The sequence below is a fragment of the Callithrix jacchus genome, chromosome 5 (assembly GCF_049354715.1).
Source record: "Callithrix jacchus isolate 240 chromosome 5, calJac240_pri, whole genome shotgun sequence".
Classification (NCBI taxonomy): domain Eukaryota; kingdom Metazoa; phylum Chordata; class Mammalia; order Primates; family Cebidae; genus Callithrix; species Callithrix jacchus.
In genome coordinates this window covers 39763945-39783224 of record NC_133506.1, presented here as the reverse complement: position 1 = coordinate 39783224, position 19280 = coordinate 39763945, and the positions used below count along the sequence as shown (strand labels likewise).

At 49.8% G+C, this 19280-nt stretch overlaps 1 protein-coding gene across 6 annotated transcripts in view; it reads right to left on the bottom strand.

Moving 5' to 3' along the window:
* Window positions 1–529: 529 nt before the first annotated feature.
* The window catches only part of HNF4A (hepatocyte nuclear factor 4 alpha), a 79463-nt gene continuing 60712 nt past the window's right edge, over window positions 530–19280 (bottom strand). For 2 of the 6 annotated variants that reach the window (XM_054255390.2, XM_035298676.3), the window contains exons 5-10: window positions 18572–18727; window positions 13615–13702; window positions 12255–12410; window positions 9083–9319; window positions 4824–5006; window positions 530–3856 (exon numbers count right to left, since the gene is read on the bottom strand). In XM_054255390.2, coding sequence (XP_054111365.1) covers window positions 3714–3856; window positions 4824–5006; window positions 9083–9319; window positions 12255–12410; window positions 13615–13702; window positions 18572–18727 — 963 coding nt within the window. In that variant the 3' untranslated portion in view covers window positions 530–3713. The remainder of the gene's footprint in view (window positions 3857–4823; window positions 5007–9082; window positions 9320–12254; window positions 12411–13614; window positions 13703–18571; window positions 18728–19280) is intronic. The other 4 variants (XM_054255391.2, XM_035298677.3, XM_054255392.2 and 1 more) reach the window with 2 other exon arrangements.

Genomic DNA, 19280 nt, shown 5'->3' with positions numbered 1-19280 from the left:
AAACAACAATAACAACAACAAAATCAATTGCTTTTATGAAATGCCGCCAAGGCTACTCATCTCCCAATCCTGGCAGATTGAGGTGACCCAGAAAAGGGCTCTGTCTTGGACCTTGGTGGAGGATGACAGACCCTTGGCCCCTCTTGCCATTCTTCCAGATCTTTCTATTGTACTTTCCCTCATCACTCCCCTCTTCAGGAGGGGGAATCAACTTTCACTCCTTCATACACTATGTACTTGGAGTCAGGAGACCAGGGCTAGATGTTTACCTCTGCCTCTCAAGATAAATCACTTCCACAAGCCTCAGTCTCCTCATCTGGGAAGAGGGAATAATCATGTCTAACTGCTTACCTCTTGATGTGAAGACTGAAAAAATTATAAAGGATACAAAAACATTCTGCACATCACAAAGAACTATAAAGCCATTCTCATTCTTCCTTTAAAACATTTTTTTAACCTCCAAGTAGAACCAGAAGACTCAGTCTTATTTCTGACACCTGAAAGAAAGAAAAGATACTCATCCAAGGACTTAGAAAACATATGTGCCATTTATTTTGTTTTATAAACTTTTGTTAAAACACACAAGAGTAAGAAATGATTTTTGTTTCTGTGCACCATCAGGTGGCAGTGATGGGGGCTCAGGGGTCAGCACAGGACCTGATGACATTCACACCCACAGAAAGATGTGGGTTGGTCTGATGAGACCCAGCCTGCTTTGATAATTGCTTGATGTAAATGTCACAACTCATCTTAATCAGGGCAGATCGCAGAAAAATTTGGCAAAAAAGTAATTGTCTTGGTCATGACAAGAAACAGAAGAGCGTTCCTTTCTGACCCTCTCCTCTCCTCTGGCCACTCTCGGGAGAGCCATGCGGATTTTAGAAGCTCCTGAGACCTGCCTGAAGATTGGGGTGTGTTGGTGCAGGAAGTGTTGTGCCCATGCCTATCCCCCCAGCAACCCTCTGTTAGTCCATCAGATTTTATGTTTTAGGACCACAATTCAGGTAGAAAAAAAAGAGAGAGAGATTTTTCTAATGTCATGTCAGTTTAGAGTCAAAAAAGTAAACTTTGTGTTTCTCACATTACAATAAAGTTATAAAAGTGGAATGGGTTTCTCATCCAGAAAGGGGTAGATTCCCAGCAGAGAACTGACCCCCCGCTCCAAAAGATTGCTCCCATGAAGGGCCACAGTGCCCACTGCACTCCAAGGGACATTCTTATCTCAACTTTGCTCCTGTGACAGAGGCCTGAGCAACACTGGAGGGAGGGAAGGAGGAACAGAGCGGAATGACCAAATGCCCAGAAATGGTTCCAGCTTCTCCGCCTTGCCGCAGACCAGGCTGAGCTGTCTGGCGGGGATTTCGGGGGCACTTGGCGAGGTGGTGGAAAAAGTCTTGGGAGCTCTGAGAGGCATGCAGTCTCTTCTTGGATCGGGGGCTTGGCTGGGACTGCCCTAGGGGTGTGGTGACTCCTCTCTGACCCATCGCCCCAATACTTCTTCATGCCTCTTTCACATAAAGAACAACCACTAATGGTAGGATTTCTGGGGATGGGCACTGGCTCTATCCACTCAGAGGGGTCAGTGTTGACTGGGGGGCAGGAGTCAGCCTAACAGTTCCCCTCCTACCTAATCTCATCTCCATCCCCAGGACACATTCCTTTTGCTCACACTGGTCAGTGGCATTTTCCAGAATGTCCCCAAAGCCACCAAGATTCCACATGAATGACATGCTACTCGTGCCATCGGGGGGAATCTAATGTTTCCAGAATGCTCCTGGAGTGACGGAGCGACGGTCCCCAGAGAAGGCCTCAAACCCAGGCCTGCTTAGTCCTCCCCTGCCCCCCGTACTGGGCACACTGTCCCACCCCCACACCAACAGGCCAGAGGAGCCTGGCTCCCAGGAAACAGACCCTTGCTGCCCCTCCCCTAGACTTGGGGAGTGAAGAGAGAAAAGCTGTCAAGAGTCATGAATTCTCCTTAATATTTATCAGCAAACAGGATGCTCCACCCTAAGTGAATTTTGGTGCAGCCTCAGGCCAATCTTAGTCCTGGGAGTGGGCAGGGCTCCCAGAAGAACTAGTGGTGGTTTCTGAGGCTGGCGAAGGGAGCTGGAAGCCACTCAACTTGATTATGGTGAGAACAAAGGGAGCCTTTGGAGAAGCTATTCGCCACTGTAGTTAAGAGCTCTTGTTCTAATCCAGGGAGACCTGGGTTCAAGTCCTGACTCAGCCACTTCCTAGTTGTGTGAGTTTCAGAAAAAATTGCTTCACCTCTTTTGGCTAAGATCATGTGTAGAACATGATTTCATCTTCTGTAACAATCTCTAGGAGAGGGTAGGGTGGGTGAGGGCTGGGGGAGGGGGAGAATAAAAATATAAACAAAGACAATCTCTAGGTTAATGGGGAGGAAGGGAGCATTAAATGAGATGATGCACGTCATATGCCTTACGATAGTGCCTGGGAGTAAGGCAGAATTTGAGACAGGCCTTGGGAGATCATTGCTCCTGGATGTCACTCTGATGTGAAGATTTACCCATTCTGTCCTTGCCAGCCCCAAGCCTCATTACCCTCACCCGCATTATATCAGCCACACTACCTGACCGCCCAGCTCCCAGTCTCCCATCCTCTGCAGAACTGCCGTGTTCATTTCCCAGAAGCCCAGCTCCCTGCATACCCCTTGCAGCTGGTCAGGACCCTGGCCTGGTATTCCAGACCCTACGCTCTCCAGCAGGCCCTCTCTCTCTTCACTGTCTCTCTCCCACATCATTCTTCTTCAATCCTTGCTAGATTCTTCCCACCTTGAGGCCTTGGCTCAGGCTGTTCTTTGGAATGTCCCATCTCTCCTGCTCTACCGGCCAGAATTCTCCCCTTTCTCAAAGGCCTAGTGCCTGGTTTCCTTCTTTCTGATGCTTTTCCTCTCCACTTCAGCCTCCCTCCAAGTTCCTGTTGCAGTTGCCAACCTGGGCTTGTTTTCTCAGGTGAAAAGCCTGCAGAGATCCTCACCCCGAATACCCACCCAAGACCCTGAAGAAGGAGGGTGTGTTGTGGTTGGAGGAGGCATCTTCCCTCGCCACAGCCTTCTATACCCTGCCTGGCCCCAGTCAGTGCTTACATGTTACCAGAATGACTGGGGGAATTGTTTCCAAGTCTTCCTCAGCCTCTGGAGAGGTGGTATTGGAGAAGATGGGATGACGGAGCAAGTGACAGCAGAGCGAGGGGGGCGTTTGAGGTGGCGGCAGCAGAAGGAGGAGGAGCGAGATGCCCCAAGGGCCGCGATTGGACCTATCCTCACGGGGCTCTGTCTGGACACCATGGCTAGAGCTAGGAGAGGAGCACCAGTCTAGGGGAGAAGGGAGCTGGGTTTAAGTAAGGCCTCAAGTCGTCTCCAGACAGCTGTCCTTTGGGGTGAAGTCAGGGGTTCGACATGGATGAAGGTGAAGGCAGTGGCTTCAACATGAGAAAAGTTGTCCGAGGCAGTAGAGGACTTTCCAGTGGGGTCTCCCCAAGTCAAAGTCTCGTTATCCAGAGCAGGGAGTCAAGGGTGGCAGTGGAATGTGGCCCTTAGGCTGTGCTCTCGGGCCCTTCATCCTTCCCCTTCCTGCTCTGGGATTGGCTCTGGCATCACGTCTTCCTTTGCCATGACCACGTGATCACCAGGTGCTCTCGGAGGAGGCTGGGGGGAGCCAGCAGAGCCCCCAAGCCCCAGCGGCTTGCTAGATAACTTCCTGCTTGGTGATGGTTGGCTGGGGGATAGCGGAGAGGGGCTTGACAATCGTGGCGACGGCTCCCGGCAGGAGCTTATAAGGCTCAGACCCTGAGCCACCTGGTGGTGAAGGCTGTGGGGTCTCAGGGGTGGCTGGAAGGACAAACAGACAGATAGGGCCTACTCAAAATTCGGGCCTTTGGCGGGGGTAAACAAAGAGCCCTGGGAAAGTTCTGCCCCCTCCTCCCCCTCCTCCCACCCCTCCTCCCACCCCTCCCCCGACTTAATTTCTTCCACTATAAAATGAGAGAATTAATTAAATCAGATAATCCCTAAGGCCTTTTATGGCTCAGACCTTCTATGAGTCCCAGATGATAAGGCCTAAATTGCATGAGGTCTGGAAAGTCCTACCACCCATCTCCTCCATCACTTAGTTGCTATGGAGACTTGGACTGCTTCTCCCAAACCAAGGCCCAGGATTGGCTGTCCCCAAGGGCAGTGGGATGGGTGACAGGGATACTCCTTCCTGGGAGAAGGAGCAGCAGTTGATGAGACCCAGGGCCAACTGGCTCAAAAAATACCATTTCTTGGAGATTTAGGAGAGGAGGAAGAGAAACTCATTGGCCTCACTCTCATGGTAGGTTTGAGAATAACTTTGACCCGATTGACCAACTTTGTTCAATGGGCAACTTTCCCCAAGAACATCAGAAAAATGCCATCTCCTCTCAGTGGACCACCTCATCCCATTGATAATCTTATTCTTTGAAGAGTTTTGCCCAGTGACAAGTTTGCACTTTGGAGGTTTCAGAGGATGGTCTAGCCCAGCAGACATCCTGACCCAATGGGTGAGCAGCGTTATTGCAGTGAACACTTTTACCTAATGGACCATGTCAGCTAATGGAATTCTCACTCCAGAACACCTTCGCCCAATGGACTACCTCATCCAGTGGATTACCTCATCCCAATAAAGGCTGTCAATCACCTTACTGAATAAACAGCCCCAACAAACGGACAGACTTGCCCTTCATTCCCTACCCTGGAGCCTAGAAAACGGTTGCATCCTGGTTCTACCTTCTAGACTCCGCCTTCTTCTGCCTCCTCTCTTAAGCCCCATCCTCACCTTTTGCAGGGTAGAGCCCCAGTTGCCCACCTGCCTGCCCCCTGGGCCGGGGCCACTCACACATCTGTCCGTTGCTGAGGTGAGTGGGCATCGTGTTGGCAACAATGACGTTGGTTCCCATGTGTTCCTGCATCAGGTGAGGGTGCAGGGGGTGGTGGGCATGGGGTGCATCACTGGAGGACCCTGTAGGTAGAGAAGATCAATCAGGATGGAGCGTCTGGGATGCAGACCCCAGGCCTTGGGACGTCATCTTCCTCAGGTATGGCCAATCAACCTGCCCATCCAATATTGGCAGTGCCTGTTGGGTACCTATTCCTGGGTTAGTAAACAGGCTGTACCATTCCCATCCGAGCCTTAATGAGGGTGTTAAGAGAACTCAACAAACCAAAAGAACAAAAGCGAGTTGAAAGAAACAAGGTGCATATAAGGAAGCTCTGAGATCACTTAAATGTTCGAATGAGTAGGGTATTGGTCACATAGCAGCTTAATAGATGTAAACAATGGCTCTCACAGCTCCTTGGCATGCAAATCCTTCAACCGTTTGGTCCTGCCTCACCTTTCAGCCTCATCCCCCCACATCTCTGCTGCAGCCAAGCTGACCTACTTACAGCATCTATGTGTACCCTGTGTTTTCCTGTCTCTATGCTTCTGCTCACATTGGTGCTTCCGTCAGAGATGTTTTTTCCACCCCACCCCCACTCCATGTCCATAAGCCCAAATCTCAGTTCATATATGTCCTCCCTTTAGAAGCCTCTTCTGATTCTCCTCATTCTCCTTCCTTGGATTTCTCATTCTCCTTCCTTGCATTTCTCATAGTAATTTATCTGTAACACAACTTTTAGCAACAATCACTTCTTCTGTCTATCAGCATTACAATTTCAGATGTATTTTTCTTCTTACTTTGAGGGCCTGGCAGATTGGAACACAGTAACTACTTCAAACACATGTCAGGGAGTAAAAATAACAGATGGGGTATGGTTTAATAATAGCCTATGGTGAGTAATACGACAATGATGGAATTTCAATGCTTGCAAGAGATCTCTACAGTACATCTATTTCAGTGATAACTAACAATTATTGATAATTAACAATTATTATGTGCCAGGCACTGTTGTATAGCACTTTTCATGTTGTACATAATTTAATCCTCACAGCAGTCCTGCAGGATGGTTACTGTTATTAGCCCATTCTACAGATGAGACAACTGAGTCCAGAGAGATCTTACTCAAGTTTATCTGGCAACAGACCACAGGCTCCTGATCCTGATCCCAATGACACCTGATTCATACTAACCCCATGTTCACAGGGTCAAAGTGAGAATGAAATGAGCTATCACATGACAATGGTTCCCGACTGGGGATGATTCTGGCCCATCAGGAGACATTTGACAACATCTGAAGACATTTTTGGTTGTCACCAATGGAGAAGTGCTGCTGGCACCTTATGGGTACAGGACAGAGATGCAGCTGAACAGTGCACAGGACAGCCCCATGCAACAAAGGATTATCCAGTTCCAAGTATCAATCGGACCCACGTTGAGAAACCTTGCCCTCGCCTTGTCATCTGCAGTCAGTGAAACGCCTCCAAAACCTCCAATTCAAGATCCCCACTTTGACTTCACCTTCTGTCCTTACAGCTCCCTTAGCACCATCACTGCAAAAATTCTTCAGCCCTACTGAGGCTGTCAATCCACTGGCACCCACTTTTCACTATCGCCCCATCCTTTTTGTTGTTGTTGAGACGAAGTCTCCCTCTGTCGCCCAGGCTGGAGTGCAGTGGCGCGATCTCGGCTCACTGCAACTTCCTCCTCCCAGGTTCAAGTGATTCTCCTGCCTCCGCCTCCTGAGTAGCTGGGGTTCCAGGCATATGCCACCATGCCTGGTTAATTTTTTTTTTAATTTTTAGTAGAGATGGGATTTCGCTATGCTGGCTAGGCTGGTCTTGAACTCTTAGCCTCAAGTGACCCACCCGCCTAAGCCTCCCAAAATGCTAGGATTACAGATGTGAGCCACCTCGCCCGGCCTCTATCTATTTTTCTTTGAGTGCAGCTAAGACTCCATGATCTATCATTCTAATCACTCCCTTGCAGTCATCCTAACTCCTTCATACTCCCCTTGGTAGTCAAACCATTTCTAAGGGTTGTCTACTCTATCTCCACTTTCCCACTCACTTGCTTTGAAGCACGCTCCAATCTGGTTTCCACTCTCCTAGCCCTCTGACACTGCTTTCAACACAATTGCCAAGAGCCTCCAGCTGCCAATCCAATGGACTCTTTCTCTTTCCCTCCTCCCTTCACCTCTCCTTTCCTCCCTCCTTCTGTCTCTCTGTAGAGTTTAACACCATTAAACACTGTCCTCCTTCAAACATGCTCTTCTTTTGGATTCTGGAATTGCGCTGGTTTTCTCCTACCCCTCTGGCCAGTCTTCTTCCCTTCCCTCCATGGCTCCATCTTCCCCCTGACTCCACAGAGCTGCCTTTAATCTTGTGCTTGAGCAACAGACTCGTACATTCAACAGCCTCCTCAATAACTTGGAGCTGTAACAGTCATCTCATGCTTGATGAAAGTCCACAATGAGGCTGGGCATGAGGGCTCACATGCTGGTAATCCCAGCACTTTGAGAGGCCAAGTCAGAAGGGTTGCTTAAGGCCAGGTGTTCAAGACCAGCCTGGGCAACAGAGTGAGACCCCACCTCTACAAAAAATAAAAATGAAAAATTAGCTGCGTATGGTGGCACACACCTGTAGTCCCAGCCATTTGAAAGGCTGGGGTGGAAGGCTGTCTTGAGCCTGGAAGGTTGAAGCTGCAGCGAGCTATGATTGAGCCACAGCACTCCAGCCTGGGTGACAGAGCAAGGTCTCGTCTCAAAAAGAAAAGAAAGTCCACAATGGATCTCTGGGGTCACCCCTCACTACCACCCCCAGACCCAGCCTCAATGTGTTTATTCTGTCCTCCTCATCTCAATAAATTACTCCATCATCATTCCTGCTACTCAAAGCAAAAATGTAGACTTTGACCTTGACTCTTTCTCTTCCTCTTACGCCTTACATCTGATCAATCAGCAAATCCTGTGGGTGGGCTCTTCCTCCAAATAGACAATCAGGTTTATCATCACTGCTCCATTCCCATGGTTTAAGCCTCCATCATCCATCACATGATTGGAGAGAGTGACATTCTCAGGAATCTCTGCAATTCACTCTCTACCCAACAGTCAGAGTGGTTTGCTTAAAATGTAAGTCTGGACCAGGCGTGGTGGCTCACACCTCTAATTCCAGCACGACGATCACTTGAGGTCAGGAGTTAGAGACCATCTTGGCCAATATGGGGAAACCCTGTCTCTGCTGAAAATATAAAAAAATTAGCCAGGTGTGGTGGCGGCCACCTGTAATCCCAGCTACTTGGGAGGCTGAGGCAGGAGAATTGCTTGAACCTGGGAGGTGGAGGTTGCAGTGAGCTGAGGTGGCGCCACCGCCCGTCAGCCTGGATGATAGAGGAAAACTCTGTCTCAAAAAATAAATAAACAAATAAAATAACTAGTCTGGTTTTCACTCTCCTTACAATAGTTGCAATGAGAATAAAATCCAAATGTAGCTGTATGTTTTTGATTTGGTTTCTGCACAATCTCCATCTTCACCTCATACATCTTTTCCATCTCACAGCCCTGCCCTTCTTTCTCAAACACACAGCTCTCTCAACTCTAGGGGTCTTGACATAGTTCCTTCTTCTTGGAATATTCCTCTCTTGGGTTTTAAGCCTCCCATTTCCTTTCAGCCATTAGGTCTCAGCACAAGAGTCACCACTTCAGAGAGGTCTTCTTTGGCTTCCCCTATCTAAAGAGGATCCCTTTTCAGTTAAACTCCTTCATATTACCTGTTTATTTCAAAATCATAAAATGTGAGCCTTTATACACATATGCATGGCCATACACGCATATACACAGAAACGCCATACATACACACACACACACACACACACACACACACACAAAACCTCCCAGAGGGCAAAGATGTTCTTTGCTGAATTGCCAGCACTTGGAACAGTGATTGGCATGTGCAAGGCTCTCGGCACCTGAACGAACAGACCATTGTCCTTGTTGCCATTTTTTCTGACAAGAAAACTGAGGCACAGACAGGTTAAGCAACTCTCCAAAAGCCACACAGTGGGGAAGCCAAGGAGCTGAGGGGTGAGCTCAGGTCTGTGTGAGGCCCGTATCCTGGAGAGTCCCCGCTGCAACCCCGCCCCTCCTGGGCCTGGCACGGACCTCCCAATAGCATCTCCTGCAGCAGGTTGTCAATCTTGGCCATGCCGAAGAGCTTGATGAACTGGATCTGCTCGATCATCTGCCAGGTGATGCTCTGCAGGGTGGGCAGCAGCAGCAGCAGCTCGCCAAAGCGGCCGCGCGAGTCATACTGGCGGTCGTTGATGTAGTCCTCCAAGCTCACCTGCACCTGGGAACGAAGCCTCTTGATCTTCCCTGGATCACTCAGCCCCTTGGCATCTACAATGGAAGGGGGTGGGCAAGGGAGGGCAGCAGGGAGTCAAGACCCAGATGTCCCCTGACTTGTGTCACACAATGAGTCTTCAGCAGGGTGGGCACAAGGATTCAGGGACCTCAACAATCAGGGTACGCCAGCATGAACTGTGATTTCCTAGACACAGACAGAAAAAGATTCCTGCCACATTTCCTAAGGGACTAAGCCAGAAGGGTGGGGAGTAGGAGATGGAGGGTGAGACTTGAGGAATGTGTCCAGCAAGTACCTAGCAAGCTCCTCATCTTACACATGGGGAACTGAGTCACGGTGCAAGGAAAGGACTTGTCCTGTGTCACACAGCCAGTGGCTGTTTGCAGAGCCATGACGGGAACTTGGGGTTATTGGCCACAGTTGAGGTTCCCTTATTCCGACCTCAAGCATTTGCTGCTTCTACTGTGTTAGAACAGGCTCCCCTTCCCTGATCCCTGTTTCCTATCATCTTAGGGACTCAAGTTAGTTTTCACCTCCTCCAGGAAGTCTCCATTCTACCCTCCTATGTCTGTATCCTGTGTTCCTCCTGTTTCCAAATCTCTGTGGCTCCTCCATCACTGCTGACCACACAGGATGTAATTGTTGTGCCGTCCAACTGTGGGCAGGCATATGGCTTATTTGCCATTTTATGTTTTGTTTTATTTTATTTTAGACTGAGTGTCCCTTGTCCCTCTGTCACCCAGGCTTGAGTACAGTGGTGCGATCTCAGCTCACTGCAACCCCCGCTTGGGCTCAAGTGGTTCTCTTGCCTTAGCCTCCTGAGCAGATGGGATTATAGGCACATGCCACCACGCCCAGATAATTTTTGTATTTTAGTAGAGATGGGGTTTCACCACGTTGGCCATGCTGGCCTCAGACTCCTGACCTCAAGTAATCTGCCTGCCTTAGCCTCCCAAAGTGCTGGGATTACAGGTGTGAGCCACCACGCCTTTGCCATTTTAAACCCACCACCTAGTACCATGCATAATCAATATTTATCGAATAGGGCCAGACTCAGTGGCTCATGCCTGCAATCCCAGCACTTTGGGAGGCCAAGGCAGGAAGATTACTTGAGGCCAGGAATTTGAGACCAGCCTGGCCAACATGGTGAAACCCCATCTCTACTAATAATACACAAATTAGCCTGGTGTGGTGACACATGCCTGTAATCCCAGCTACTCTGGAGGCTGAGGTGGGAGAATTGCTTGAAACTGGGAGGTGGAGGTTGCAGTGAGCTGAGATGGTGCCACTGCACTCCAGCTTGGGTGACAGACAATATGTGTATGCGTGTGTGTATATATATATATATATATTTATATAAATGTAATATATATTTATGCATATAAATATATATATTTAGATGGGTGGAAGAATGAATAAAAAAAAAATCAGTGACTAAATTCTAGATCCTTAGCCTAGAAGGGAACTTAAGAGGTCATCCAATATTTAATCTCAAGCTTCATTGAGGCAATGCATTTATTTCCTCTTTCATGGACAAAGGAAGTGGCAGAAGGAACATTCACCCACATTTTTAGTGGGCTCTCTCCACTGAATCATGTTTGTTCATTATTTCATTCAGTCCACAAACATTTATTGAGCATCTCCTGCATGCCAGGCCTTGAACTAGGTTCCCACCTCTTCAAATTGCTGGAGGCAGCTGCCTCTGACTCAGCATCAGTGATCATGCCCATTTTGCAGAGCAATTCTGCCAGTCCAGCCTCCTGCTGAGCACTATAGAGGATACAGGCTGGGCCAGGCTCTGGAAGGAACCAGAACTAGAAATCTCACCTTCTGGGAAGTGTGGGATAGCATGTGGTGGGTAAGAACGTGGGCTTGAGAGAGAGAGAAACTGGGATCGATAGGTGGTCTGAAGTTCAAGCTCTGCCATTTTCTGGTTATGTGACCTTGGGCAAGTTAACCATGCCTCAGTTTCCTTATCTATAAAGTGGAGATAAAAATTTCTACTTCACAGGTATCATGTTGATAATCCACAGAAAGTGTTTAAAAACAGCTCTTTAGTGAGCATTCAATACATGCTGCTCATCTTCCTCTTTATCACTATATATATATATATATTTTTTTTTTTTTCTTTTTTTCTTTTTGAGACAGAGTTTCACTCTTGTGGCCCAGGCTGGAGTGCAGTGGTGTGATCTTGGCTCACTGCGACCTTCGCCTCCCAGGTTCAAGCGATCCTCCTGCCTCAGCCTCTGGAGTAGCTGGGATTATAGGCAACCACTACCACACCTGGCTAATTTTTGTATTTTTAGTAGAGACAGGGTTTCACCACATTTACCAGACTGGTCTTGAACTCCTGACCTCAGGTGACCTGCCCATTTCAGTCTCCCAAAGTGCTGGGATTACAGGTGTGAGCCACCACACCTGGCCTTTTCATCACTATTATTACTAGAGGTAATCTATCTGCGGTGTGAAGGGCAGTGCCTGGCACACAGTAGGTCCCCTCTAACATGTAAGCAGGGAAGGCAAGCAAACCTCCGGGGTTCAGGCACCTTTGACAGTAGGAAACAAAAGCAGGTTTTGCACAAAGACTGATGACAAAGGCATTCTGTATAAATGCAGATGCAAAAGTCAGTCAACAGTATGGGGAGAGGAGAGCTGAGAGCCACAGGAGAGGGTAGGAATGCTTTATCTTCATCCTGTGATGAGGGCCAGGCTGGTCTTGAGCCCCTGACCTCAGGTGATCCACCCACCTCAGCTTCCCAAAGTGCTGGATTATAGGCATGAGCCACCATGCCTGGTCATATCCTCCCTTTGAATCTTGCCTTGCCTGATGCGTTAAATGAAAACAGCCCCTCCTGGCTGTCATTAACAGGAAATGAGGTTGTGAACTCAGTGTACATAACCCAATAGGAGAAGTGTGACAGAGGGTTCTGGAGAGAGAGTCAGGGATGGCTTAGGAGGTGTGCAGTGTACCTGGGTCAAAGAAGATGATGGCTTTGAGGTAGGCATACTCATTGTCATCAATCTGCAGCTCCTGGAAGGGCAACACCAACTCGTCAAGAATGCGCATGGACACCCGGCTCATCTCCGCCAGCTCCGGGCAGTGCCGAGGGACGATATAGTCATTGCCTGGAAGGTTGGGAGGGAGAGAGGATGGGAAGTCACCTTGGGTTGAGCCCTCTCCTCTAGTTTTGGCTTTTAAGTTCGGAAGATAGCTGGTGCCTATGGGAGGAGGCCCTGTGGGGATGATCACTCCCATTTCACAGGTAAGGAAGCTGAGGCCCAGATTCAGAAGGTAAGCTGCCTCGAGTCATCCAGCTGAGCTTGGAGCTTGGCTTTCTAGGACACCTTTCACATGACCCAAGCTCCATTTACTAACATGATTCACAAGATCGATGACATTCAAAGGCGACCTGGTGGGCACCAAAGCATCAAGGTGAAGGGACCAGATTCTGGAAGTGTACTGCCCTGATTAAACGGCTCTGTCCCTGATAGCTGGGTATATTTGGATAAGTTACTCAGCCTCTCTGTGCCTCAGTTTTCTTATCTCTAAGATGAGGATGAATAATGGAGCTTCCCACATAGCACTGTTGTATTAAAATAGGTAGTGTTTGCAAAGCAGTGAGCGCAGTCTCTGGCACACAGTGTGTGCCGTACAAGCATTTCAAATAATAAATATGCCATGAAGGCACAGGTGACATGGGCTGGGGCTTTGTGCCGTTCCTGACCACCTCTTGCTCCTACTCCAGAAAGAACATCAGAATGCACATGTAGGCTGGGTGCGGTGGCTCATGCCTGTAATCTCACCACTTTGGGAGACTGAGGTAGGTGGATCATTTGAGGCCAGGAGTTTAAGACCAGCCTGGATAACATGGTGAAACCCTGTCTCTACTAAAAATACAAAAATTTGCTGGGTGTGGTGGTATGTGCCTGTAGTCCCAGCTACTCCAGAGGGTGAGGCAGGAGAATTGCTTGAACCCGGCAGGCGGAGGCTGAAGTGAGCTGAGATCACACCATTGCACTCCAGCCTGAGTGATAGAGCAGGACTGTCTTAAAAAAAAAGATGCACAGGTAATTCCAGGGACAACCCTGCTTGTGCTCCAACTTTAATGCTGGGAATTTGATGCCTTGGGTCCATGTTTCCTTGCATCTGAGTGGCGTATCCAGTTGAGAACTGAGTCCTGGAAGCCTCCATTTGCAAGCCTGAGGACAGGGCCACTCCTGACCAGTCTCCCTTGCCCCTGCATGCCACCATGTGAATCTCCTTGCTGGGTGAGTGCCATACTAGGCACGTCCTCCACAAAGCCCTGGCCAGGGCATGCACCCTCCTCACCTAGGAGCAGCACATCCTTGAACACCATGGATCGCTTGGTGGCTCCGAGCAGCAGGTGTTCACCAGCATGGGCTCTGAGCAGGGCCACCTGAAAGAGAAAAGGAACCATGTCTGGCATCTGCACCCTTGGGAAGGCTGCCTGTAGCTAACTCAATGACTTTGGGCAAGTCAGCTTAATGCTCCCTTCTGCCTCTACCTGCCTGAACTGTGAAATGGGCATCATAAAATGATTGCCCATAAAACTAGAAACCTGGAAGGGATTCTGCAGAAACCTGGGAGGGGAAAGAATGTGTGCTCAGAGCAGAGAGACCTCACGCTGACTCTGCCTTGAACTACCGTGTCCTTGGGCAAGAGGCTGCTTCACGCTGGCCGCCTTCTGTGTGCCTGATGAAAGGGTAAGCAACATTCTGTGTGCTTTTTTCTCTTTTTTTGAGATTCTCAAAAGGATCTATGATCCCAAAAAGTTCCAAAACTGTGGCTCCCAAATTCCCACCCATGGGCCAGCTATGGGGAATTATGAAGAGTGCTTTGTAAAAATACAGTTTCTTTCTTTTTTTTTTTTTTTTGAGACAGAGTCTCACTCCGTTGACCAGGCTAGAGTTCAGTGGTGTGATCTCGGCTTACTGCAAACTTCGCCTCCCAGGTTCAAGTGATTCTTGTGCCTAAGCCTCCTGAGTAGCTGAGACTACAGGTGTGCGCCACCATGCCTGGCCATTTTAATTTTATTTTTATTTTCAGTAGAGACAGGGTTTCACTATATTGGCCAGGCTGATCTCAAACTCCTGACCTCAGGTGATCCACCCAACTTGGCCTCCTAACGTGCTGGGATTACAGGTGTGAGCCACTGTGCCCGGCCTGAAAATACAGATTCTTAGGCCCTGAGATTCTGATCCTGATTCTATATGTTTAGGTTGGGTCCAGGGATCTGTGTTTAGTAAACTCCTCGTTGACTCAGAAGCATAATTCTGTTGGGGAAATCACTGGTCTGGCAGACTGGACGCTGCAGGACTCCAGGATGCAGAGAGGGCATTACAAGAACATGGATGTGGATGTTGGGTCTCAGGGCTGGTCCTTCTCAAGGCAAAGGTATGAGCACTGGTCCCTGGCAGAGAATCAGCTCAATGTACAAGGCAAGACTTCAAAGACTGGAGTCATAGGTAGGGGCCCAGCAAGCTCACGGAAGGACAGAGCCAGCCCACTGAGAGCTATCTGCTTTAGTGCTTGCCTAAGGACCAAAGGATGGCCTGGCACAAAACCGCGCCAGGCCGGTAGCCTCAAGGATCTTATCTTCAGGGTTGGGTTAGGGAGTCTGAAAGTTCTATAGCAAACCAAACCATAAGGTTAAAATGCCTTTGTTGGCCGGGCGCGGTGGCTCAAGCCTGTAATCCCAGCACTTTGGGAGGCCAAGGCAGGTAGATCACGAGGTCAACAGATCGAGACCATCCTGGTCAACATGGTGAAACCCCGTCTCTACTAAAAATACAAAAAATTAGCTGGGCACGGTGGTGCGTGCCTGTAATCCCAGCTACTCGGGAGGCTGAGGCAGGAGAATTGCCTGAACCCAGGAGGCGGAGGTTGCGGTGAGCCGAGATCACACCATTGCACTCCAGCCTGGGTAACAAGAGTGAAACTCCGTCTCAAAAAAAAAAAAAAGCCTTTGCTTGTTCATTCATTTGATTGTTCATTCTTTCAGTTATCAAATCCTAAATGCCTACTAAATCCCGGAGAGTTTTTAAGACAATGGAGGCACAATGTTTAAAAATGAGAGACAAGGTCTCTAGTCTCATGGAACTCACATTTTATAGGGAAGAAGGTGGAACAGATAGTTTAAAACAAGTAAGTGCACAGGACAGAGGATGATCACAACACAAAGGAAAGAAGGAAGGAGAGGGAGGAAGTAAAGAAGGAGGAAAGGTGGGAGCAAGGGAAGAAGGGAGGGAGGGGAGTAGAAAGGATGATGGCAGCAATGGCTACATCAGATGGGTAGGTCAGAGAAGGCCTCTAAGGAGGTGAAATTGTTAGAGGGAAAAAGAGATTTGCCTGAAGGTACTTGACACAAAATAAGCCTCCAATAAATATTTGAATGAAGGAAGGAAGGAAAGGGAAAATGAATGAATGAATGAATGAATGAGCAAACAAGCTGACTTCCTCTCTTGCTCTAGCTGCTCCTGGGCAGCCACTTGTCCTCTCGCCTTCTATTTTCCATGGATAGAACCTTGTGAGGAAAACAGAGAAAGAGGAAAGTGCCTGGGAGGTGAAACCCACTTTCCATGACTGGCATGGAGGGAGGCCAAGGATGCTGACTGTGCAAGGCTGCCATCAGTCACCCCAGCGGCCTTCACACCGTGAGGCAGAAGACCTGGATTTGAGTCCCAGCTCTGGGGCTAACTTGCTCTGTGACATCAGGCAAATTGCTTTATCTCTCTAAGCCCCAGTCTCATTCTCCAATTGTATCCGGCCCCAAGAAGCACAAAAACTGGGAATCTAGTTCCTGGGGCAATGTCGACAGAATTGGGGGGCCCTTTGGAGGATAATGCCCCTGACTTTCCCCGGGGTGCCCCACCTGCATTGGGCAAGCTGGGCTCCTCATACACCAGGAATGGGGAGCTGAGAATCCTTCTGGTCCCAGGTTCAACCCCTTGATATGGCAGCTGTTCTGGGGGTGGGCCGGGAGGTCAGGGTGGTGTGTTAATGATTGTCCTGTGCTATTGGCCACCCATCATTGCTCTCTGAGAATGCTCTGAGCCCCAGCCAGGGATGTTTGGGTGGGAAATCGAGGTTAACAATTGTTCAAGTTGGGGGTATCTTGTTGCCCTGCTAAGCCCCTGGGAAGGAACAGGAGGGATTAAACATTAATGTGGAGACTCCAGCAGAGGGGATTGGGGCCAGAGCACAAGGAGCAGGGGAGAGGGTAGGGGCGGATTGTCCAAGATCCTTGCCCCGTCGATTCTGCTAACGGAGGGAGGAGTCATCGAAGAGGTCCTCGTGTCCAGCCTCTGCATGAGGCTGGGGACCAGCCAAACCAGTGTTTTCACAATGTCCCAATATGCAGGTTTAATAGATGTTCCAGGAGAATCGTGGGGCCTTGGGAGTTTGGGAAGCCCTTGTATCTGTGAAGGCAAACAACTGCCTGGATGAGGTTTCTCAGAAGCTTTCACAGGCCGATATGCGTTGTCAGTGTCTTATGCAAAGGTGAAAAATGGGTAAGCGAAAGCACCAGAGGCTTTCTTTGAAGCTGGGGAGGTGGCCCAGCCCAGTTCCTCTTTCCAGCAGGAAACAAGGCATGCTCTGAGCAGGAGCTTCGGAGGTGGCGTCTCTGACATTCACCTGTTCCCAGACACACGCCACCTTCCTTCAACCCTTTCTTCCCCCAGGGATGGCTTAGTATTCCAAAAAAAAAAAACGTACGGTGGGAACTATGACGTGGAGTTCAACTGCTTCGTTGGGAAACAAGGAAGAAACCATGTTTAGGGAGAGCAGCTGTGGTCCAGCCACGGTGCAGAAACCATGTTAGGGAGAGCAGCTGTGGTCCAGCCACGGTGCAGAAACCATGTTAGGGAGAGCGGCTGTGGTCCAGCCACGGTGCAGAAACCATGTTAGGGAGAGCGGCTGTGGTCCAGCCACGGTGCAGAAACCATGTTTAGGGAGAGCGGCTGTGGTCCAGCCACGGTGCAGAAACCATGTTAGGGAGAGCGGCTGTGGTCCAGCCACGGTGCAGAAACCATGTTTAGGGAGAGCGGCTGTGGTCCAGCCACAGTGCAGAAACCATGTTTAGGGAGAGCGGCTGTGGTCCAGCCACGGTGCAGAAACCATGTTTAGGGAGAGCGGCTGTGGTCCAGCCACGGTGCAGAAACCATGTTTAGGGAGAGCGGCTGTGGTCCAGCCACGGTGCAGAAACCATGTTAGGGAGAGCGGCTGTGGTCCAGCCACGGTGCAGAAACCATGTTTAGGGAGAGCGGCTGTGGTCCAGCCACGGTGCAGAAACCATGTTTAGGGAGAGCGGCTGTGGTCCAGCCACGGTGCAGAAACCATGTTTAGGGAGAGCGGCTGTGGTCCAGCCACGGTGCAGAAACCATGTTAGGGAGAGCGGCTGTGGTCCAGCCACGGTGCAGAAACCATGTTTAGGGAGAGCGGCTGTGGTCCAGCCACGGTGCAGAAACCATGTTTAGGGAGAGCAGCTGTGGTCCAGCCACGGTGCAGAAACCATGTTTAGGGAGAGCGGCTGTGGTCCAGCCACGGTGCAGAAACCATGTTTAGGGAGAGCAGCTGTGGTCCAGCCACGGTGCAGAAACCATGTTTAGGGAGAGCGGCTGTGGTCCAGCCACGGTGCAGAAACCATGTTAGGGAGAGCGGCTGTGGTCCAGCCACGGTGCAGCTCGCTCCATTGCCTGAATTTTGCACTTTTCAGGCAGTAATGTCCTCAGTCCTCCCAACCACACTCTGAAGTGGCTATTATCATTTCCACTTGACAGATAAGAGAACAGCGAGGCTGAGAGAGAAGTAATCTGCCCAGGATTACCCTGACAACCAGTCTTAGAGCCAGAGCTTAAACTAAAATCTCCTGATCCCTGTCCCAGGGTCCCTGTCAACATCCCCCTGGGAGCGCCACGTGGTGCAATGGTTTAGGAGCTTGGACTTTGGAGCTTCCCTGCTGGGGTTCTAATCCCAGCTGTGCTGGACAGTAGCTAGTGACCTTGAGCAGGTTACTTAACCTCTCTGTGCCCCAGTTTCCTCACCTATGAGATGGCTGTAATAATAGTCCTTTCGTATCTCCCTCACAGAGTTGTTGGAGGAGCTAACTGAGTTAATATTGCAAGGTGATTTCAAGTTTCAGACACATGTGCACTACGCATTTTGTTAAATAAAATCAAGCCAGTCCGCAGCCATATCCCAGGTGAGCTAGTGCATCCTGGCTGCCTGGTGCCTGCTACTGCCCACCATTCATGCCCACCCTCACCTGGTCGTCTAGGGGGAGCTCGCAGAAAGCTGGGATGTACTTGGCCCACTCGACGAGAACCAGCAGCTGCTCCTTCATGGACTCACACACGTCTGCGATGCTGGCAATCTTCTTAGCTCGAATGTCGCCATTGATCCCGGAGACGGGGGAGGTGATCTTCAAGAGATACAGGGAAGAAAATGCTGGAGATGTTTGGGCCCTCCTGCACTCTCTGCCCCGGAACAGAGCCCCCTCCCTGAGTCAGGTGTTGGGAGGTAGCTGGACAGTGGGTACCATCCAGCTCTGAAGGAAGCTCGAGGGAAAAACGGCAGGAGGGAGGAGGCAGGGATGAGGGAGAGGGGCTCCCTCTGGGTCTTCACTTGCTACCTGCCCCCTGCCTCCTCCTCTATCAGCTTTAGAGCTCCAAGGAGTCTCTCAGCCTTAGAGGAGAAGCAGGGCAAAAAATGGTCATCCTTATCTGACAATGAGGCAACCATGGCTCAGAGAGGTGCTGTGACTTGCCCAAGGTCACACTGCAAGGGATGGGCTGGGCCCTACTTTGCCACCTCTGTGCACTGACCCACTGCTCTGTTCTCTTGGGGTTGAGCTGATTGCAGGCCCCCAGTGAACACAGAGACTCTGCTTGGCCTGTGGGAGTCAGGCAGCACAATGAACTAGAAAGTACTCCCAGGGTGCCAGGTTCGAGTTCCGCCTTTGCTGCTAACTGGGC